Source organism: Pimephales promelas, chromosome 18 (assembly GCF_988280905.1).
Source record: "Pimephales promelas chromosome 18, fPimPro1.hap1.1, whole genome shotgun sequence".
NCBI lineage: Eukaryota > Metazoa > Chordata > Actinopteri > Cypriniformes > Leuciscidae > Pimephales > Pimephales promelas.
Genome location: NC_142786.1, coordinates 12,473,509 through 12,497,677, shown reverse-complemented (window position 1 = coordinate 12,497,677; position 24,169 = coordinate 12,473,509). Strand labels below are relative to the sequence as shown.

Here is a 24,169-nt window from a genome sequence, read left to right as displayed (position 1 = left end):
TTGAAACTGTATCAAATGCACTGAAATTTCAGTAAGCATTCCTATTTAGAAAAAAAAAATCATAAAAGAATGTAATTGTAAGAATGTAATAATAAGGCTAATAATTTTATTGTTGTTCAATATGAATTTAAACAGTCTTCTGCTTTTAATTGTTATTTATTACAGAGATGAGGAGTAAGTCACTAAATGCAAGTCTCAAGTCAAGTCCAAGTCTTAACATTGCAACTCAAAGTCAAGTCAAGTTATTCTGTTGTAAGGGTCAAGTCATACTCTTTGTCAAGTCAAGTCAAGTCAAGTCGCAACTTGGTCAAGTCATACCAAGTCGCACACAGGCTAGTTTTACACATTTTTTAACTCTGGCACTTTAGTTTATTTAGACACAGAGGGCTGATGGGTTACAAAAATAAATAAATTAACTTGTGTGTTATAAATAAAATATCATTAAGAAGCACTTTAAATGCTCTAAAATAAAAATAAATTAAATGAACAGAAGTAAACAAGAATTAATACAAGTTTTCCCATCTTGTAAAAAAAAAAGATATTACATTCTAAATTAACTCTTTCCCCGCCAAACACGGAATTTTCCGGGTTTAATGAAAAAACGCATCTGCGCCAAACACGGAATTTTCCGGGTATCCGTGTTTTAGGTGGTATACGGTAAGGAAGACCCGCGCGCATGTCCTAAATGAGTGCGCAACTCTTTGATCAGAGAAACAGATTGCAATCGTCTCAAACAGTGGAGTAGTGAGAATGTATCAGACAGACAATGCCGAGGTATATGGCTGAAGTACTGGAGGTTAATGGACTCGGAGTCCGATCACTCTTTATTTGATCATTCTGAATCTGATCGGGACGAAGTAGTCAGTGAGAGAGATGCACATGTTGTCACAGAAAGTTCTAGCCATGGACGTGCCGCAGATAGATCGTATAATATTATGACACTATAATATGTATGTGTGTGTGCAGGCATTTATGTGTGGCTGTCTAAATATGAAGGTGTAATTGTCAAATTATTTCTCTCTTTGTGCACATTTACCACATTGTAATATGTATTTGTGTGTGTGTGTGTGTGTGTGTGTCTAGGCCTGTTTATTGTAATTCCAATTATTCATTATTCACAGGTAGAACACAGAGAGGCAGAGGCAGAAGTTTTATTGCAAAAGTTACATTTCCCTTACATCCTGGGAAATTTGATATATTTTACATTTATTTTATGTTTTTATTTTTTTTTGGAAAGTTTTATATATGAAGGAAACAACATCTGAATGTATTCTGCTTTTAAATGCACTTGTTTGATAAAAATACCTTTTTCTCAGTTTTTTGTCCAAAATGTTGTGTTTTTGACAAAACCTACCTCTGTTCAAGAGGCAATAAAAAAAGAACAGATGAAGATAAAATAAAAACGTTTTTTTTGCCTAAAAGCAGAGGCTCAGATCTTTATTTTTATATATATCATCTTCATATATTCATGGAAGAAAATATTCAGCGGGGCATTCAAATTTAGCGAAAATCGTCAAAAACCCTGGCGGTGGCTGGCAACTTTTTTTTAAAACGCTGGCGGGGAAAGAGTTAATAGGCCTACTGTGTCACAAAGTTTGTATGTTCTCATTCTAAATATCCAGGTGATTTGATCCCATAACACAAAAATTAAATGGAATTTAAGAAAACAAATCTAATCATTAGTGTTTTCGATAATTTTTCAATACTTTCCCTGAAAAGGAAAGTATTTCTTACAGGGCATTTCACATGCACCTCCTTTGCGTAGGTCTGTGCTCTTTAAATGCTGTAATAACCTAATGTAAATAAATCACCGACAAACATGCACATGCTCTGATTATAATCATATGCCGCTGGATGAACTTGCAAAGTATAACTAAGACCGGTCCTCGCGGCCTCAACACTACCAGCCCACTGGGAAAAGTCCTGAATCTTCAATTGCCACTCCGCTACTGAGTATCATCATTTAAATGATTTAAACCCGACTATTTTTTTAAAACATGGGTCATTGTGACTGACGTTCTCAACTTTCTATATTACTTTCACCCGCCCACAACATTTATGTTTCGTCCTGCTCCTGCCCGCAAAAAGCCTTTTTTCTGTACCTCCAAATACTTTCAAGTTAACCTACGTGTCGCCACCATACACAACAGCATAATTGCTCCTGATAAATTATTTGTATTAAGGCATTAACACACAAACCATTGTTACAACATGAAAGCAAGCAGCTCCTGCGTGCATGGTTTGGCATGACTGTGCGCTCCTTTAATAATTCCTAAAAAGCTGACAGTTCATCGCGATCTCACACATCTGTTATCAATGAAGCTTTCATAATATATACACTTTGTTTGTTATAATTAAAGGATTTGCCAACATACAGAAATTCAGCACTGGCCATTGCGTTCCAGAAAACAACACACATGTCTGTGATTGGCTACATCGCTCAACGCTTTATTCTCCCTCAACCCGCACACACAGAGTGCATTACCGCCCGCGCTCGGCGCATTAAAAAACACAATATTAGAGGGTTTTTTTTCCACAAGTCATTTCAAGTAAATAGGCACAAGTCCGAGTCAAGTCTAAAGTCACAAGGAGCAAGTCTAAAGTCAAGTCGAGTCTTTTCAGACATCTAGTCAAGTAAGTCTCAAGTCCAGAAAATTGCGACTCGAGTCTGACTCGAGTCAAGTCATATGACTCAAGTCTCCCACCTCTGCATTATACAATGTTTTAATCATTCCACTATTTTTGACAGAAATCGTTGGATGAAAACAGACCCCCGGCCCTAAAGTATCAGCAGAGAGACAGCATTTTTTTTTAAATGGATAGTAAACTTACATTTTAAAATGCAGCAATTGCTGCTGTTTTGCACAATGTCCCTTTGCAATGTCCCGAACAACTTTAATGCGACTGGTTTATTTTTGCTGCGGTAGGCATTTTGGCATGCTTAAACACAAATGCTGTCGAGTAACATGGTTTAGTAGCCTAACTACAAGCCCTGAAAATGTTTTAATTTTATGATCATTTGGTTTAATTTATTACACGTATCAGTTTCAGTTAATAAATCTACTAACAAATTAAAATAACACAAAGTTAAAGACAAGTAACCTATTGACAGCCTTTCTAAACTATAGAAAAAAACTGGGCACACAGCCTAATGTTGAAGTGTGCCTTCTTTGCTTAAATTTGATGGAATAACAGAGGCCTATTTTTACTTCACATTTATTTTATTTGAATTTACTTTTTTCAGTATTGTGATTTTGTGAATTCGTTTAACTACAATATTAACCTTGAATTTATCTGCGACCTCAGCTCTCAATGAGCAGTGGCAGATTATGTCATACAGAGAATTATCGGACACTTTAAATAAATAAAAAGTTAATAAACTCGCTAATAAACAGCTACCTTAAGCTTCAAGAACAGTAAAACATAAAAGCTGTCGGCCAACAGCATGTAATGAGGTTCGATCTCAGGTCGTTTGGAGGTCCATGAAGTTGAGGTTGATGCGTTAACCACAGAGCTACCGTTAGAATGCTTATGCATTATTGTCTTATATGTTTGTAAAGTCTCATTGATGTAGCCTAATATGATTCTACTGCAATGTTTTAAGTTTAAGTATTGTGATTAATTAATTAATTTAACTACGTTTCACTTGAATTAATCTGCTACCAGCTTTCAATCGCTCTGAATGAGACACAGAAACCGAAAATTCTTGTGACAGCAGTATTTGTCTAAAAACAATCCTAACCATTCTATTTAATCAGAAATGATCTTAAAATGTAAAATTCCGAACTTTAATAAGGCTGACAATTTAAACTGACTGAAATATCAGCTAGTAAGACGTTGGCCAAAAGAGACATTTGTGTTATGTAATTGTCGTGTTGTTTCTCTGTTAGTAAGAAACCGGACACAGTGCGAGCTCCGTTAATTCCGCTGCCCATGCCCAAGAAACTGTACTTCTACATCAATTCTGAGATCAAGTGGGATCTAGAGATGGCCAAGCAGAATCTGGATATGTGAGTTCAACTGCCTGTTATTGTTTTGGGCACTTTTTATTGTTTATTTAAAGGGCCCCTATTATGCTAATTTCTAGGTTCATAATTTAGTTTGGGCTCTACTGGAATACGTTTTACATTGGGAATTATTTAAACAAGGAATATTGTGACTACAAGTGAGGGTTGCGTTATTGGACTTTAATCTTTGCAGATCTTTTCAATGGTCAAACAGCAACATTACTCACTAAAGAAAGTTGAACATGTAAAAAAGCATAATAGGTCCTCTTTAATGTTACACTGCATTCTTTTGCTGAAGAATATTTTGGTAGTACTTCGGGCTCTGCCTGACTGTGCAAATAAAAATGGTAATTGTACTGCTCATATTAAAAAAAACATTCACTACTAGGCTTACATTTACATTTAGTCATTTAGTAGACACTTTTATCCAAAGTGACTTACAACTGAGAACTAAACCAAGTGAGTCATTGTGAAGAGGCAAAAACAACGCAAGAAGTGCTCAAAATACCAGACGATGAATAAGGGTCTTATCATGCGAAACGATCGGTTATTTCAAAACTTATTCCAAAAATGTAACTTTTCTAAGGACAAATGCTAGCCTTGCTCTATTCTGTGAGGCGCATTTGTAACATCACGTAATACGTAATTACGTTCAAAAGGTCACGGGCGATGTAGCCGTAAGTACAGAGTCAGTGTTTACAAGTTGAACGCATAGGTTGAACCTGCAAACTAACTCAAACGCCGTTTACAAAAAATGAATTAAAAGGTAAAACAACGATGTTGGACGATTTTGATTCTGTACTTCCGGCTACGTCGCCCCTGACCTTTTGAACATAATTGCGTATTACGTGACGTTACAAACGCCCCTCACAGAATAGAGCAAGGCTAGCATTTGTCCTTAGAAAAGTTAAATTTTTGGAATAAGTTTTGAAATAACCGATCGTTTCGCATGATAAGACCCTTATTCATCGTCTGGTGTTGTTTAAAGACATTTGAAGCTGCATCTGAAACTGTTATTAACTCTCTTTTCGACCTTGGACCGTCTGGTTCCCATGTAAGTCCATTATATGGAGAAAAATCCTGGAATGTTTTTATCAAAAACCTTAATTTCTTTTCGACTGAGGAAAGAAAGACATGGACATCTTGGATGACATGGGGGTGAGTAAATTATCAGCAAAAGTTTTTTTCAAAAGTGAACTAATCCTTTAATAATATCCTATCAGAGTTTCAGTCGGGCTTTCAAAAGAATCATAGTACCATCTCTGCTTCGTTGAAGGTGGTAAATGACATCATTGAGGCACTGGACAGCAAAAAGATGTGTGCAGCTCTTTTTATCGATCTTTCTAAAGCTTTTGAGACAGTGAACCATTGTATTTTAAAACGGAGACTGCTCAGCATTGGTCTTTCTGAGAAGGCAGTTGGTTGGTTTGAAAATTATCTCTCAGATAGGACTCAGTGTGTCACTTTTGACGGTAGTTTTTCAGGTTTCTTACAAGTGGTATCAGGGGTTCCTCAAGGGTCGGGGCTGGGTCCACTTTTATTTACCATTTATGTGAATGATCTTGGCTCAAATGTCCATAACGCTCTGTTTCATTTTTATGCTGATGACACAATTATTTACAGTTGTGAAGAAACCCTTCACGAGACTTTTCAGTACCTGCAGGATGCCTTTGATGTTGTACAATCTAGGCTTTTTGACTTGAAGCTTGTGCTGAATGCAAATAAAACAAAGGCAGTCTTGTTCTCAAATAAAAGGAGCTCCACGGCTATCACTCCAAATATTGTAACCCTGAAGGGAAATGTAATAGAACGTGTGGCTGAGTATAAGTACCTGGGGCTTTTACTTGGTGAACATTTGACTTTTAAGGCTCATATCCAAAGTTTAGCCTGGAAACTTAGGTTAAAGCTTGGATTCTATTTTAGGAACAGGGCCTGCTTTTCCCTTGCAACAAGGAAAAAATTGGTCGAGGTTAACTTTTTGTCTCTTTTGGATTATGGTGATTTCTTATATATGCACGCCCCAAATAAATATTTGCACCAACTGGACTCAGTTTATCATGGTGCAGATTCATTACAGGGTGCAAACCCCTTACACATTGTTGCACTCTGTATGATCTGGTCCAGTGGCCCTCCCTTGCTCAGCGCAGGCTAACCCGGTGGCGATTGTTTATATATAAATCCATTATTGGGACATTGCCCCCTTATTTATGTAGGCTTATATGCTTCAAGGCCAGCACTGCGGTCCAATAATTATCTCCACATGATTGTGCCTAGGGCTCGAACAGAGTTAGGGAAGCAGGCATTTAGAATCTCTTCCCCATCAACGTGGAACCTATTACAGAATGAGTTAAAACTTGATAACTTGGTCTCCTTTGGTCACTTTAAAAGGCTAGTAAAGTATCAGGAAACAGCCACAATGGGCACCTGTCCCTGCTTCCCAAATTAGGATAAGTGTCTAATATTTTAATTTGTTACATAGTATTTTTAACTGTTGTAAGGTCATTGTATTTTACTTTTTAAGCATTTTAATTGTTAATGTATTATGCCTTGTATGTTTATTGTATTTATTTTTGTTTTGTATTTTACGTGGAACCTTTTAGTGCGGCCTTCTTGGCCAGGGCTCCTTCGCAAAAGAGACTTGTACTCAAAGGATTTCCCTGGTTAAATAAGGGTTAAATAAATAAAATAAAAAAATTTTGTTTAACATGTAATATTAAGGGCATAACATATCGTCGGCGCTGAGTCATCATGAATAATCATGTATCCATTTTATTTATATGACCTTTAATGATGGAGTATTTTAAGTCTATGTTGCAGCTATATGAAAAAAAAAGCGATCAAAACGCGGGGGCACGTTTTTGGTCCTCAGGGGGTTTGTCACGGGTTATGGTGCAGGATGAAGGAGAGGCTGACACAAAGACTCTAATTCAAATATTTACTTGTATAATCTAAACTCAGGTACAGAATGATGGTCAAAGGGCAAGAATCACACCATGTAACATAGACGAGAACCGACCAAGACAGACTGAACAAAGAGAACTAAATACAGAAGCAAATGAACACTAACGAGGTGAAGACAGGTGACACAGATGATAATGACGCTGAACAGGTGGATGATTGAGGGAGTGAGAACGGGTGTGGAGACAAGAGGATCCTGGGAAGTGTAGTGAAGACAAAGACGGACAGGTGCAGACGAGGACTGTGATGCTACGTTCACACCGGACGCGAATTGCGCGTCAAATTCGCGCCTGACGCGTCTAGTTTGACTGGCGCGCGTAAAAACAAAAGTTTGAAGCGAAATTTACGCTCGTCAGAATCGAAATCTGTTGGTGGCCATTGTTTTTATGTCGACCGAGCATTCATCAAGAGAGTTACCGCTCTGTATTTACTCTGGAGAGCAGAACAGCGGCGTGGGGATCATCGTCGCCGTATATTTGTGTCCACCGGACCCTTCAGAGCCGAACCGTTTGGCGAGTTTCACCATTTGCTCGCTCCAGGAGCTGCGCTGGATGACTGCCGCTGTCAGCGGTACTTCCGCCTGTCCCACGCCCAGTTTGATGACATGTTGTCCCGCATCGGAGCGAGGATCACCCTCGCCCTCATCCATCTAATCTAGCTGTCATTTATTTTTTGTTTTGATGATAAATAAAGCCAGCCTTCAAAAGTTATTAACCTGTCCTGTGATTTTTTTTTTTTTTTTTTTTTTCTCTCTCTCACGTCCAGACACGAATTTATGCACATATGTTGATTGTCTTTACAACATAATACTATTTCATATAATCTAGCTATGGAATGAATAACATTCAATACAAAATGAACATGTCTTGTATATAGAAATAATGTTTTAAGTGATAAAACATTTGCTTTGTTGTGCATAATCCCACCATGCATTTAGTCATATTAACAAAATAATTTTGTTACGTGAGCAAGCAGCTAGGCTCCTGATTGGTTAACGCGGCGCGAATTCACGCCAAAGTTCAGATTTTTCAACTCGGGCGGCAGACGCGAATTCGCGTCAAACGCGTGAATGCACAAATGGCACTAACTGAATCATTCGCGCTTAACGCGCCAGACGCTCAATTCGCGCGAACGAGGGGTATTCGCGTCTTCCGCGCCTCGCTCCACGCCGCAGGAATTTTTCACGCGCGTAAAGCGTCTTTGCATTGACTTAACATTGAAATCATTCGCGCCTGACGCGCTATTCGCGTCCGGTGTGAACGTAGCATGACATTACTCCCCCCTCCCGGTAGGCATGACCTCACACCGTAGAACAGGTGTGGGAGGGTGGGCGCCCTGAAGGCTGGCCAGGGCATGGCCAAACAGGGACAGGAAGCCTCCAGGGCAGATCAGGAAGTGCAGGCGGCCAGGGCGGATCAGACGAACCCTCAGGCGTCCAGGGCGGAGCAGGCTGAGGGCGTGACCAGGGCGGCGAAGACCCCTCAGGCGGCCGCGGCGGTGGCGAAGACCCCTCAGGCGGCCGTGGCTGGGACATTGAGCCCCCACATAAAAAAATATATATATATATTTGGGGTTTGATGCTGCTTTTGATTTTCATCAATGTTGGTTATTGTGTAGTGTTCAGATCTATTAAAGCCTGTTACTGTTATATAATTTTAGTAATATAATTATTAACAATAGTAATAAAAATTTGTTATTGTATTGTTATTACTGTCATTAAACTATTTTTGTAAATATACTATGGAAATAAAATAAAATGTTGACAAACAACGATGCGCCTTGGCTCAAAGAAAGACTAATGCGTCTCTTTTATAACAAGCACTTAATTGTGAATAGGTCACCTTGCAATTAAATTTGGATCAAGGAATATAGTTTTGTAGTATGTTATATGTTATATGTACAATGAAAATGCAAATTAGTGTATGGCATCATTTACCGACTTTTTGAGCAGGCTCCTGCTACATTCCATTGGCAACAGTGGTTTAAACAATTATTTTAGTTTGTGTATATTGTATTTTTTGTATTGTATTGTAAATATAGTTTTCTACAGAAAACTGAAGGAAGACTTAATGTCTCCCAAAATTTTAATTTGAATCAAAGTTGTCATTTACAAATCTGAGCACTCAGAGCAAATCCAGACCCTTTTGAAACAATCTATATTGTTTAAAAGTGCTATATAAATGGAGATTTGACTTGACTTTTACAGTCTACTGAACTCAAGGCCATCAAGGGAGGTGTTTGTGCTTGTTCCAGTTAGACAGTTCAGGTTGTTATTTTACATATTTACTACTATTGAATGATGGACGTTTTTGGATTTTGTGGCATGTCAAGTTAAATGTTTATCTTTGAATAATGCATAGCACTGTATAAGATACTTCCAACATGTCAGGAAAGCCAAGAATGTTTGATCCAGTCTCTCAGTAGCCCCTTTTCCACCAAAGCATTTTGAGAGCCGGTTCGGAGCCGGTGCTTGCACACGAACCAGTTCTTTGTGTTTCGACTGCCAAAGAACCGGTTCTCAGCCAGGAGAACTAGTTCCAAAGCGGCACCAACTCTTTGCTGGACTAGAACCGTTCTTTTACCACATCATGCTTACGTCGGGGGCTGGGGCGGGTTTAGATGTGTTCTAAACATCTTTTCTGACCATAATAAAGGATCGCAAAGCCAGAAGAAACATTTGCAGAAACACGATGGAGTCCACCTTTGTAATTGTTATGCTTGAAGTTAACGCAAGCGTTTCTATTTTGTAATTTTTTTTATTGAAGACATTATAAGCAAAGAAGAAAACAGTCACAATATAGAACAAATAAATGGAAAGAAAAAAAGGCACAAGACGGGTACATAACTTATCAGAAAAGATTACATACCAAATGAAAACGAATCGGTTACCTAACGTAACCTCGGTTCTCTCTAGATGAGGGAACGAGTATTGCGTAAGCTAGCTTACGCTACGGGAAAGATTCATCTTTGCTGAGAAGTTGAAGCCAAAAAATTATTCCATAATTTTGTAATCATTGTCAACGCAGTCTCTTCTGAGGCAGACCATGAGCGGGCTAGCTAGCGGCTCATTGGTTCGCTCAGAGAGAATGCACGAACCTATGGGAGAGCGGCGCTGAGTCCGCGGCCAATGAGCGGAAGGCGCTCGCTCACTGCGTCACAGCCCGCCAAAAGGGGCGTGGCTACAGTGTATAAAGGTAGCTCTCCCAGGCTAGTTCGTCGATTCTGTCAGCATGAAGCGAAACGCTGGTGGCGCAAGCACTGCCGGGAACGCAATACTCGTTCCCTCATCTAGAGAGAACCGAGGTTACGTTAGGTAACCGATTCGTTCTCTTACGAGAGGTTCTCTCGTATTGCGTAAGCTAGCTTACGCTACGGGAACACCTGGTCAACGCCGTGCGTGCTAAGTAACCACTAAGCATCCCAGGGGGGAAACACCGGGGGAATCTTTAAGTGGATGAAGATAATAAGGCGGCCAGCATAGCGGCCGTTATCATCTAGTGCAAAACGCCCTAAGGCGGCCGGCGTAGCGGGCCGTGACGTATAATGCATAAGCACATAGGGGAACACAAGGGGTGAGCCGGTTGTGATGGAACTCCCGATAGTGCGGCTTTCTTATAGGAGAGCTGTATAGTACTAGACCGCCAGAATTTTAGCCTGTAAGGCTGGAACTTCCAAGTTATAAAATCTGACAAAAGTGGAGGGGGAGGCCCATCCCGCAGCCACACAAATGTCGTGAATGGAAATTCCGCAGGACCATGCCCACGATGAGGCCATGCCTCTGGTGGAATGAGCCCTGATGCCCAGAGGGCAAGGCAGGTCTTTAGCGGCATAAGCAGAGGCAATCGCGTCTACTATCCACCTGGATAGAGTCTGTTTCGAGGCGGCTAATCCCTTGGTGCGGCCACCGAACGACACAAACAGCTGCTCTGAGCGTCTGAACGCGGCAACGCGTGTAGACAGTGCGTGAATGTCCCCCACTCGTTTTACTGAGGCGAGTGCCGTCAGAATAACGGTTTTTAGCGAGAGGTATTTTAGCTCCACGGACTCGAGTGGTTCAAACGGCGGGGCTTTCAGAGCTTCTAGAACTATAGAAAGATCCCAGACCGGCACCGTAGGGGGCGAGGGGGGTTCATCCTTCTGGCTCCCCTGAGGAAGCGGATGATTAGCTCGTCTTTGCCCAGAGACTGGGCGCGCCGGGGTTCAACGAACGCCGCGACGGCTGCCACATAAACCTTAAGAGTGGATGGGGACCTGCCCTTATCCAGCATCTCCTGAAGGAACACGAGCAAAGACGAAACCTCGCACGTCCGTGGGTCCAAATTTTTGTCGGTGCACCATTTGGAGAACACAGACCATTTTGCAGCATAGAGCTTTCTGGTAGAATCCGCTCTGGCGTGTTTGATCGTGTTCAGAACCCCTTCTGGCAATTCGACGCGTAGTCGTTGGTCACCCATGCATGAAGCGCCCAGCGCTGTGGATGGGGATGCCAGATCGAGCCGCGGGCTTGAGTGAGGAGATCTGCTCTGATTGGAATGGGCCACGGGGCTGTCTGTGACAGCCGCGTAAGCTCCGGGAACCAAATCTGATTCTCCCAGTGCGGGGCTATGAGGAGCACCGAGTGGCGTGAGTCCCTGATTCTCTGAATGACCTGCGGTAGCAGAGAAATCGGGGGAAAAGCATAGAGCGGGCGGCGGGGCCAATCCTGGACTAGCGCGTCCTCGCTCTTTGAGAAGAATATTGGGCAGTGAGCGTTCTCTTCTGACGCGAAAAGATCTATCTCCGCTCTGCCGAATAGGCGCCACAGCGTTTGGACTGTATGAGTGTGCAGGGACCATTCTCCGGGGGAGACCAGGTTCCTGGACAGCATGTCTGGACCGTCGTTCAGATGGCCCGGTACGTGCGTCGCTCTGAGCGAGAGCAGGTGACTCTGGGACCACAATAGGATGCGCCGTGTCAGATGAAAGAGATTCTTGGATCTGACGCCGCCCTGACGGTTGATGTATGATACCACGGCCATATTGTCGGAGCGAATCAGGACGTGGTGACCATGTATGTGCGGGAGGAAAAACAGCAGCGCGTTCTCGACCGCGACCATTTCCAGACAGTTTATGTGAAGGGAACTCTCGTGGCTCGACCACTGGCCGGCGGCCGGTGAGCCCTCGCAAACCGCACCCCAACCCGAGTTGGATGCGTCTGTCGAGATGACTTTCCGGCGAGAAAAAGTACCCATGGTAACGCCCCTCTGAAACCACTCGATTACTGACCATGGCTGCAGTGCAGTGATACATGTCTGAGTAATCTTGATCATCTGGCGGCCCGTCGTCCACTCGTGGTGGGATACGCGGCTCTTTAACCAGAGTTGAAGGGGGCGCATGTGCAGAAGACCCAGCTGTAGCACAGCGGAGGCTGAAGCCATATGACCCAGCATCCTCTGAAGCGATTTCAGGGATGTATGGGTACCCATCTGAAACGAAGCGGCTAGGCGCTGAACACGGCGCGCGCGCTGTGTGGATAAGCGAGCCGTCATAGTGACAGAGTTCAAATCTATTCCAAGGAATGAAATAGTTTGACTGGGCTGGAGAGAGCTCTTTGTCCATTTGACAGAGAGTCCCAGCGCTTCCAGATGGTTGAGGAGAACTGCGCGGTGCGACAGAAGCTCCGTCTGGGAATCTGCTAGAATCAGCCAGTCGTCCAGATAATTCAGAATGCGCAGCCCCTGACTTCGCAGGGGAGCGAGCGCTGTATCCATGCACTTCGTGAACGTACGGGGTGCTAAGGATAGGCCGAACGGGAGAACGGCATATTGGTAAAATTGACCCTCGAAGGCGAAATGTAGGAATGGCCTGTGATGAGGGTTTATCTGGATCTGAAAATGGTCACTTCCGGTGTGAGCGATGGTGCCGGTGTGAGCGTGAGCGTTTGATGCAGACTGGCCCGCAAAATGCATAGATTTGCCTTCAAATAACTTGCAAACCATTTAATTGACGCTACGAATGTAATTTATCTTTGTGAACTGATACTTTATACAACGTCCTTAAAGCCTCAATTTAAAGCACTTCCTCTATTACCAACAGGTTCATCGTGGATACTATACAACAATTGAAAGTTGAAATGTTTTCACACTTTGATGCAAAAATGGACAATATTCAGTCAAGCTTAACATCGATCCATGGCTCTCTTACAACTTTAGGCGAACATGTGGCTGAGCTTGAACACAGGGTCAGCTCTAATGAGGACAATTTATCCGATATACAAAAACGCCTGAAATCACTTGAGGGTGAGAATTCCTACCTGCGGGATAAAATGGATGCTGTCAAAAACAGAAGCAGGGCCTACAATCTTCGATTCATTCATGTCCCTGAAAAAGCCGAGGGGAAAAACATTCATGGATTCATCGGAGGCCTAATCCAACAGCTCTTGGGTGAGGATAACTTTCCGGTACCCCCAGCTATAGAGCGGGCTCACCGCTCCCCTATGCAACAGTCACAGAACCAGAAGAATTTTGCTCCGAGGCCTATCCTGGTGAGACTCCTCAGTCTTCAGGATAAGTTTAAAATCCTACGACTTGCCCGTGAAAAACAAGAGCTCAAGTACAATGACAAACGTGTCCATATATTCCCGGATTTCAGTACCAGCCTTCTCCAAAAGCGTCGGGAGTTTGATGTTATCAAAAAGAAACTCCGTGAACTTGACATGAATTACGCTTTGCATTATCCTGCCACGCTCAAGATTATCTCTGATGGTAAATCAGTGCTGTGTAAGACCCCAGGTGAAGCTGAAAATTTTCTTCAGGAACTACAACTTTTACCTGAATGATGGACTACCTTTGTTTTGTTTAAGGTAACATTAGTCTATGAACAGCAAGGTTTTGGTTGTTGTTGTTGTTGTTGTTGATGATGTTTGTTTGCTAATAGTAGCGCAATTGTGACTTAATTGTTTACATCTTGAAGATTTAATAGATGTGGAAACGACTTATTTTATTTTTATTTTTCCAACATCAGACGGGATTTTTTTTTTTTTTTTTTTTTTTTTGACTCTCTTTCGGCTTTAGGGCTGGCTTAAAATGAATCCCGTGACTGATAAACTTCTTATATTGTTGATTCTTATATTATTAACTTTTCATTCTTGAATTTCTCACTATGAAGTTTGTATACAGGGAGATATTTTGGATATAAAGCATCTCCAGTTAATATTTTGCGGTCTTAGTCTGCATTATTTTTATTTTCTTTGAGCATAGAGGTATGCGCGTGTATATGTTTGTGGGTAAATGTTTGTAAATATTTGTGTGATATGCTCTCCTCTCCCCTTCGCCCTTTTCTCCTCGTTCCATCTATCTATTTATTTTTGAAGATCCACTATAGGTAAAGGTTTATTTGTTATTCATTTAAATATTAGGAGTTTGATACATAAAATTGATCTGCTAAGAGCTTGGCTTTCTTACAATAATCCTAGTGTTATCACACTTTCTGAAACATGGTTGAATAGTGATATATCCGATGCAGATGTTAAACTTGATGGTTATACTTTGTATAGAGCAGACAGGGCTACTCGTGGTGGGGGAGTAGCCACGTATATCTCGTCTCATTTATCTTCTGAACTCATTATGCCTAAGGAGAGAGCTGTACATTTTGAATGCTTATTTGTTAATATTGTTTTTCATGAGAACAAGCAGATATCTATAGGTAACATCTATAGACCTCCGAATTCCCCGGTTGAATCAACAAACTGTATTCTTGCTACTATTAATTCTTTAGACCATGTAAATGAGTTGATTTTATTGGGTGATTTTAACCGTAATTGGTTGGATCGTTCGTCGACTTATGAGAAAAATTTATTTAATGGCTTAAATCTTACTCAACTCATTACTGATCCTACTAGAGTAGTTCATAAATCTAAGTCTCTTCTGGACTGGATCTTGGTTACCCACCCAAACAGAATCTTGCAATCTGGTGTGTTACCTGATTGTTTTAGTGATCATTCAATTGTTTTTTGTGTGTGGAAAATAAGATTACCTAGTCTGCCACCTAAAGTTATTAGGATAAGGCAGTGTAATAATCTGAACTCAGAGGCGTTTATCCAAGATTTAATAAGCATAAACTGGTCCAGATTTCAGATAATTCCTTATGTTGAAGACGCTTGGAATTTTTTTCTTTCTGAGGTTCTTAAAGTCATAGACAAACACTCACCTTGGATATCTGTTAAGGTCAAGGGTAGTCATTTACCTTGGATAGACGGTGATCTAATACATTCATTTAAATTACGAGATAAAGCCTGGGCTAAATATCGATTGTCAAAGGAAACTGCTGATTGGTCTGAATATAAGAAACTAAGAAATGCTTGCACAACTAAAACAAGAAACACAAAATCAAATTATTATAAGCACTTGTTATCACGCAAAAATCCTAAGCAATTTTGGAAGAGACTTAACTCTTTAATTAACAAAACCAATACAAGTCCTCCTTCCAAACTTAGAGTGAATAATAACATTATCAGCGATCCTATCTCAATGGCCAATGCCTTCAATCAACACTTTTCTTCGATTTGTTGTTCTCAATCATCTGAGCTCTTTTATTCTAACATAACAAATACATTAAACAATATTTCTTTCTCCTTTGCTTTAATTCATCCCTCTGATGTTCAACAGGCAATCTCAGAAATAAAATCGTCTAAAGGAGCTGGTCCTGATGGTCTGGACATTAAGTTCATTAAACTTGCTTCTCATGTACTAGCATTTCCTCTTTGCGATTTATTTAATTTATCACTTTCAACCTGTGTAATTCCAGTCATGTGGAAATTTGCGAAAGTAATACCACTTCATAAAGGTGGTGACTCACTTGATGTCAACAATTACAGGCCAATTTCCATAATTAGTAATGTAGCTAAGATATTTGAAAAACTTATTTTTAGGCAACTGTCTAAATATATTAATGATTTCTCCCTCTTGACTCCAAATCAGTCTGGATTTAGACCTAATCACTCTACAACAACAGCCCTTACAAAGTTTACTAATGATATTTTTTCTGCTCATGATATTAACAAGTCTACTGGTGCGATCTTTATTGACCTATCTAAGGCGTTTGACATGGTCAATCACTATATTATTCTTGACAAACTATATGCTATTGGTCTTTCTAAATCAGCAGTTCTTTGGTTTAATTCATATCTTCATTACAGACGTCAAAGTGTGTCTTTTAGTACTGCTCTCTCCCAGCCTAGAATAATGGAAACAGGTGTCCCTCAAGGTTCTTCCCTGGGGCCCCTTTTATTTTCTATTTTTATAAATGAACTCCCACAAATATGCCTAGACAGTCAAATTCACTTATATGCAGATGACACAGTTATATATACATCTAATAACGACATATCTAAGATTCAGTCCTCACTTCAACTTGATTTAAATCTTATTCAAACATGGTTCTCTTCTAATCTGCTTTTATTAAATAAAAAGAAGACTTATAACATTCTTTTTGCAACCAGGTCTGCACTCCATAAGCAAAATAATTCTTTTCAGGTTAAATTTCTGGATGGTACACCTCTAATGAATGTTGATAAGATTAAATATTTGGGGCTTTGGCTTGATTCCCGACTTACTTTCAGACCTCATATCGACTTTATTGTAAAAAATATCAACTGTAGCTTAAGAATGTTATATCGTTCAATTAACTGTTTTACAAAGCAGATTAGATTAAAAATAATTAACCAACTATTATTACCTATTATTGATTATGCGGATGTTATTTATCAGAACACAGCCGTTACTAATCTTAAACCTCTGAATGTGATTTATAATAGTCTTTGTAGATTTGTTTTGAGGTGCCCATTTAGAACTCATCATTGTCAAATGTATCAGTCATTGAATTTTTTTACACTAAGTGCTAGACGACAGTATCATTGGTTGCAGTTTGTTCATAAATGCATTTTTTCAAACTACCCACCCTATCTGAAACAATACTTGATTCCTTATCAAACTTCTTACAGTCTAAGAGTCATCTATTCTTTTCTGTACCAAATATAGCTAAAGAAAGTGGGAGGAGAGCCTTTAAATTTAAAGCCCCTTCTGACTGGAATGATTTACCTAGGTCTTTTAGATCGATCTCCTCTTTTCACCAATTTAAGATGTCTCTTAATAATTATTTGCATACAAGGTGCAACTGTTTTCCTCATGCTTGATGTATGTACGTGTGTGTATGCATATATAAATATATGTATGCGTGTGCATGTGTATAAGTGTGTATACACATGTATGTTGGTATGTATGTGTACAGTATTGTATTTTTTTCTTTTTTTTTCCTTTTAAAAATTTGTCTATACGATTGACCTTTATTGCTTATTGCCTAATATACATTGGTTGGACTGGGGAAGTTTTGGGTGGTTTCGGTGTGATGGAGAGCTTTTGTCTTTTGTCTTTGTTCTGTTAGTATGTATGTATGTATATGAAGCATGTTTTTTTTTGTTTTTTTTGAGGCCCCCTCGAAAACGAGATGCCACATCTCAAGGGGTTTTCCTCTTACCAATAAAGTAAAGTAAAATAGGCGTCTTTCAGGTCTAGAGAGATGAACCAGTCCCCCTGGCGGACGTGCGCGAGGAGTTTCTTGACTGTGAGCATTTTGAACGGTCTCTTCATGAGCGCTTTGTTCAAAGCCCTGAGATCTAAGATCGGCCTGAGGCCGCCGTCTTTCTTGGGAACCAGAAAATAACGGCCGTAAAACCCCGACTCGGTCATAGATGGCGGGACTCTCTCTATAGCGCCCTTCTGCAGTAGCTTGGCTATTTCTAAGCGAAGCATGTTCATAGCAGCCGGGCTGACAGTGGATTCGAGCTGCATGCGCGAGCGTGGCGGGCGGCGACGAAACTGTAATCGATAGCCATTCTTTATTATGCTTAAAACCCACGGGGAGATGCCGGGGATGGCTTCCCACGCTTCGTAGCATGCGGCTAGCGGTTGAATGGCGATTTCGCCCTGATTGCTGCACTTAGCGGGCTGGACACTGGGTGTGGGCACGCTTATAATGTGGATGGCAACGGGACTTACACTCAGAGAGGAGTTTATGGGCCGTGTGACCGAGCGGGCAGAGGGGGGACACGCGCACGGGCTCGTGGGCGTGCTTATGTTCTCTGCTACTGGAGCGGATAGTACTCACTCCGTGAGAATGGGCTCTGTGTGAGACCCTGGGCATATGGTGCTTGTGTGTGTAAGTGAGCACTTGCTTGTGGGCACATTTTTTACACTTGAGGCTTTTATGCTCTTTTTGTGAACTCTCTGGGTAGCCGTGAAAACGGCTTTTAGTCGCTCGCAAGCGGGCAGGGAAACCGGCTTGATTGTGGCGATGAACTCTACTGTAGTCGGCGATGAGACGGGGACTAACAGTGGGCGAAGCTTTGACGGCGGTCCGGCTGCAGCGGGAGAGAGCCGCCTTTTTCTCAGCTGTGCTAGGCAGACTTCTGTTGATCGGGCTTCAGCGTGATCTTGGGTCGAGGCCCCCGGGGAGGAGGCTGTCTGCGGCGGCTGTCAGAGCGAGGGCGGCCGCCCTGTCTACGCTGGGGCTGCTGAGCTTGCTGAGGCGGGCGCTGCTGTGGGGTTCTGGCAGGTGGCTCATGAGAGCGGCCTGCCGAAGAGCTAGCGCGGCGGGGCAGGAACAAGTTCATGGCCTGAGTCGCTTTCTGTACCTCGGAGAAGCGGTCAACGATGCCCGTGACGGCAGATCCGAAGAGCCCGGTCGGAGAGATAGGCGCGTTGAGGAACACGGCGCGTTCTGAATCTCCCATGTCGGTAAGCGTGAGCCATAAGTGTCTCTCAGCGACACAGAGGGCGGCCATGCATCTCCCCAGGGCTTGTGCGGCGGCTTTAGTGGCGCGAAGGGAAAGGTCCGTAGCGCTTCTCAGATCCGAGAGGATGGGCGGTTTCCTACCGCTGTTCGCCATTTCGCACAAGATGTTGCTCTGGAGCACCTGGAGGACTGACATTGAATGCAGCGCTGAAGCGGCCTGTCCGGCGGCGGCATAGGCGCGGGCATGAAAGTTAGAGGTCGCTCTGCACGCTTTTGAAGGAAGCGTAGGGGAAGAACGGCATCTAGCAGAGGGCGGGCAAAGATGAGCGGCGACTGAGTCCTCGACGGGCGGCATGGCAGTATAACCCTTCTCGGCGGCTCCGTCCACTGAGCGCAGCGAAGCGGACACATCGGAGCGGTTACAAGCCGAAAGAGGGGCATTCCAGGATTTCGTGAGTGTAAGCTCAGGCAGGAATGGTGTAGCTCAGGCAAGAATGGTGCAGCCCGGCTGCAGGCGGGGGCCGGGCGCCGGTGCAGGAACTTCCCATCCATGCGGTTCGGTGGTTGCTCGGGGGGAGGAGACCACTCGAGACCCAGGCGGTTGACGGCCTGTGAAAGGAGGCGCGTTAGTTCCTCCTCGATGCCGGCGCGGGTCCCCGCAGACTCTCTCGTCGATGAGCCGATCGACGACCAATCCTCGCTGTCAGAAGCGTGCAGCAAACAGGAGTCCTTCTCATCCGCGGTGTCGTCGGAGGCGACAGAGCGGCCACTCGGCGGCAACTGTATGTCCGGCTGGGGCGGAGAGGGAGAGCGGTCGGTGGGCGGCGGCAGCGGCCCGCATGGATCCGCAGGGGGCTCCGGCGGCCTCTGGGAGCGGCGTTTCTTCTTCCGCGGCGAAGTGAGAGGCGGCGCGGGAGCGGTTTTGACCGCCTGCAGTCGAGCCAGCAGGGAGGACAGAGGCAGGTCCTCGCAGTGGTCGCATCCTCCGTTGGCGAGGGCGAGCTCTGCGTGATCCACTCCGAGACAGAGAATGCAGATGGGGTGGCGGTCTCCTTCCTCGAGTGAAGAGCGGCATGAGCCGCAGGAAATTCGAGGCATCTTTAAAAAGACGCTCTGCTCTTTTTAAGGATACGCGTCGGATGGCGCTAGCTTGCAGGGCGGCTGAAGGTGGCAGACGGCCGGCTTCCTCAGACTCCGGAGCTCGCTAGAAGGTGCCTTCTCGACGACGGCGGCTTCTTCCCAGGACAGCGGATGCGTGTAGCTTGCTGAATGAAAAAGAATCGACGAACTAGCCTGGGAGAGCTACCTTTATACACTGTAGCCACGCCCCTTTTGGCGGGCTGTGACGCAGTGAGCGAGCGCCTTCCGCTCATTGGCCGCGGACTCAGCGCCGCTCTCCCATAGGTTCGTGCATTCTCTCTGAGCGAACCAATGAGCCGCTAGCTAGCCCGCTCATGGTCTGCCTCAGAAGAGACTGCGTTGACAATGATTACAAAATTATGAAATAATTTTTTGGCTTCAACTTCTCAGCAAAGATGAATCTTTCCCGTAGCGTAAGCTAGCTTATGCAATACGAGAGAACCTGTCGTAAGAGAACTGGTTTTAAAGCCTTCTTGGTACACGAGTTAGAGATAATCACAAAGTAATGTTATACTTGCAAGCGTTTCTAGCTAAGACGTATGGCGACTTACACAGTGATGTAACAGCGTCGTTCCCTGGGCGCTCTAGTCAGTGGAAAAACTAATAGGTTCTGAAGCGTTTTGCAAGTTGAACCAGCTCCGAACCAAGTTTGAACCAGCACCAGTTCCGAACCAATTATTTTTTTGGTGGAAAAGGGGTAAGTGTCAGATGTCCATTTTGTCTGTTATCCGAAACCAGTTAACACAGAGTTCTGTCTTATATCCAAAATGGTTCATATTCTGTCTGAAATGCAAGACAAGTTAAAAAAACTTTTTTTTTCTGATATCCAAAACTGTCTTCAACGGTCTTCCATCAGCCAAGAGGCAAGGGAAGAGCAGGAGACAAAGTGAGGGTAAAAATTAATAACATTTATTGAATAATCTTATTTTTTTGGTTCAATGTTGGACTTCGTCTGGCTAGCACAAATTTAATGTGTGATTATACCAAAGCAATGGAAATGCAATGAAAATGACTGATACATAGCATGAAGATATTTTCTTCACTCTAATTTGAAGACAACACAGCACAACACAAAAAAAAAAAAAACTGCAATAGAAAAATAATGTAAGATTGATACTGGTATATATTATAGAATTTAGTATGAAATGCATTTAGTAATATGAAAAAAAAATCAAAACAGATGTATGTTTGCTCTCTTGAAGCCACACATTGCAAAGTCTGAGCTGCAAGAACCACTCTACTTGAGTATGTGTAAATAGTATTTGCAGTTCGGGAAATACTTTGGTTGGCATCGCCAGTATTTTGAGGCTTAAATACCGCAACACAGAAATATGAGAACAATGGAATATGAGATTGAGAACAACAGATAGAGCTAGTTATCGTCTGGGTAGTGGTGGTTGGAAAAGCTGTGCCTTTATGATATTTGTAGTGATGTTGTGTATATTAGGAAGTGGAGGAGATTAGGCACTAAAAGCTGATATAATAAGAAGCTAATCTGTATTTTTAAAACCATATTCTCCCCTTAGTCTCATCAACGATTTGGACATCAAATGTTTTAACTTCCAGCGCTTTGGAAAAGAGTTTGTCAAACAACTCAAGCTGAGTCCAAATTCCTTCATCCAGTTGGCGATTCAGCTGGCCTACTACCGGTGAGGGTTTCAGAGAAACTGTTCTGTCGTCCAGTAACAGATAATTAAATAAATCAATAAAGTGTGTGTTTGCTCCCTGTACTCTGCTAGAGTTCACAATGAAGTGTGTGCGGCCTGTGACATCGCCTCTCTGAGGATGTTCAGGGGAGGACGAACAGACTACATCCGTTCTCCGACCAATCAGATGCTGAGCTTCATACAGGCCTTTGATGATGATGCAGTTTCTGTGAGTATTTAGGATGGTGGAGAGGAGACAAAATGAGAAATGAATCACATATATGGGTAACACTAATCATTAAATATGTGTTTGCATGGATTTAAGAGAGAAGCCAAGGTACAGCTGCTGAGAGAGGCTGTTGATGCATACAGCATCCTCACCGAACAGGTGAAGAACTAACAGGTTTTCATGTGGAAGATCCTAATTAATGTTGACTGCATAATGATTGCCATTTTTGATCAGTCGCTGATGGGGCAGGGTATAGACCGCCACCTGTTGGGACTTAAACTTCAAGCCATTGAGGAGGGGCTTAGTGTGCCCAGAATTTTCATGGACACAGCCTATGGACTTGCGACTCACTGGAAACTCCGAACGGGACAGGTAACTGTTGATTTTAACTACATTCAAACAAAAAAAAATTCCTTAATTTGTTTTCATAAAAGCAAAAACAAATACAGAAATATTTAGCATGAATGAGGGCATAAATTATATTTTGGGTAGAAAAAATGCAAACTAATTAACTACAAACTAATTTTTTATGTAACATGTTAACATGGCTTTAAAGACTGCATGCTATATCTTTATTTTGACCATTTATTGTGATGTAACTGTATACAATTTTTATGTTGCAATAATTGCTGAAGCTTTTATCACGGTATATGGTATTATTACAATAATGAAATGTTGCAAAAAAAAAAAATCATACTATAAACAGATTGAATACCTTTTTTTATAACAAAAAGAACTGAATATTTAAATTAAATTAAATAATACACAAAATGTTTCAAACAGATTAAACTGCAAAAGAATTATAAGGACAATAGGTAACACTTTACAATAAAGATTCATTAGTTAATGTAAGTGTTACATTTGGTCAGGAACGAAACAGAGAGTGAATCCAATCGCAAGCTTTTATTAATAACACTAACCGATAATCCAGGGAACTCAGAACAGGACAGAGAAATAGGCAGGAATCAAGTAACATTTAAACAACAACCGGCAGGCAACAACTGAAACACAGGGGTTTAAATACACAGACAAACAAGCTAATCAAGATAACAAGGGGGCGTGGTTGATAAGAAACACCCGTGGACACTGAGCAACAACATAACAAAAGACAAGACACATGGCAGGATCGCATGACAAACAAGGAATCACGTGATATACAAAACACAACAAAACCCACACGTGACAGTAAGATAATGCATTAACCAATTAACAATGAGCAATAGCTACATTTTTTGCAGAAATTGTTATTCTTTGATAACGTTAGTTACTCATTGTTAGTTCATTTTAGCTCAGGTTTTTATTTTTAATAATGTATTATTAAATGTTAAAAATTAACATTAACTAAGATTAATAAATGCTTTAAAAGTATTTTTAATTGTCAGTTTATGTTAACTAATGAATTAACTAATGTCATATAATAAAGCCTTATTGTAAAGTTTTACCGAACAATAATAAGAAATCAGAACATTTTCAATCAATATCTAGCACACGTTGTTGTCCCGATTAAAAATGTTTACATTTGAAAATAAAAAGCCTATTATACACCAAATACTTTGGTAGTTATATCAAAGTATTTGGTGCTGTGATAAACACCATTGCGAATACAAAAATCTGAATGGCTGTTTAGAAATTCTGTTCAGAAACAAAGTAGCACAGCTGCTTAGTTTAAAGGGGACATATCATGCAAAATCCACTTTATTAGCCCTTAAATGCATTTTGTTGTATATTTTTTATTGGAGGATGAAGCATGTTACATTTGACAAGCAGTGAAATAGTTCTCCAGTTTCATTTTTTATCTTAAGAAACCAAAACCTTATAACCAACAACAAAAAAAACAAACAAACAAAACAATAAATAAAAAATACCCCTCCCCCCTCCCAACATAGTCATCCCAGCCGCCACCCCAGCCCCCCCCCCCCCCCCTTTAAAAAGTTAACATTTTGGGAGAACAGCTTTTTTCTCTTCATTTCTTACACAGTTCTTCAAAACAGTTTACTAATCTACACACTAAAAACAAGCACACAACTGAAAAAAAAAAAAAAAAAAACAAGCACACAACTGCATGTCCACATTTTGACCCCTATTGGTTAACAAGGCTTTAGACTCACAGTATCACAATTGTCAGTCAGGCTACTCCATTCCCATCACCATGAAGAAGAGAGAAAAAATAAATAAATAAAAAGAAGAGAAGAAAAGTTAGATTATAAAATAAAAAGTTGTCTCAAGCTTCAGGCAATACTTTAAGATTCTCAAAATATTTGACAAAGGGTTGCCATTTTAAGTAAAATTTCTGGACTGACCCTTTCAATGTGAATTTAACTTTTTCTAGTTTAAGAAAAAATAAAACATCCCTTAACCATGTAGCCACCACTGGTGGAGTAGCGGATGTCCAAACCAATAAGATTCTACGAAGAGCAAGAA

The 24,169-nt window shown here is 41.7% G+C and overlaps 1 protein-coding gene across 1 annotated transcript in view; it reads left to right on the top strand.

The window, feature by feature from the left end:
- The window catches only part of cratb (carnitine O-acetyltransferase b), a 118,626-nt gene that overhangs the window by 41,327 nt on the left and 53,130 nt on the right, over positions 1-24,169 (top strand). Inside the window, exons 10-14 of the mRNA XM_089123004.1 lie at positions 3,891-4,010; positions 21,400-21,522; positions 21,613-21,748; positions 21,845-21,907; positions 21,983-22,120. Of these exons, the coding sequence (XP_088979130.1) occupies positions 3,891-4,010; positions 21,400-21,522; positions 21,613-21,748; positions 21,845-21,907; positions 21,983-22,120 (580 nt within the window). The remainder of the gene's footprint in view (positions 1-3,890; positions 4,011-21,399; positions 21,523-21,612; positions 21,749-21,844; positions 21,908-21,982; positions 22,121-24,169) is intronic.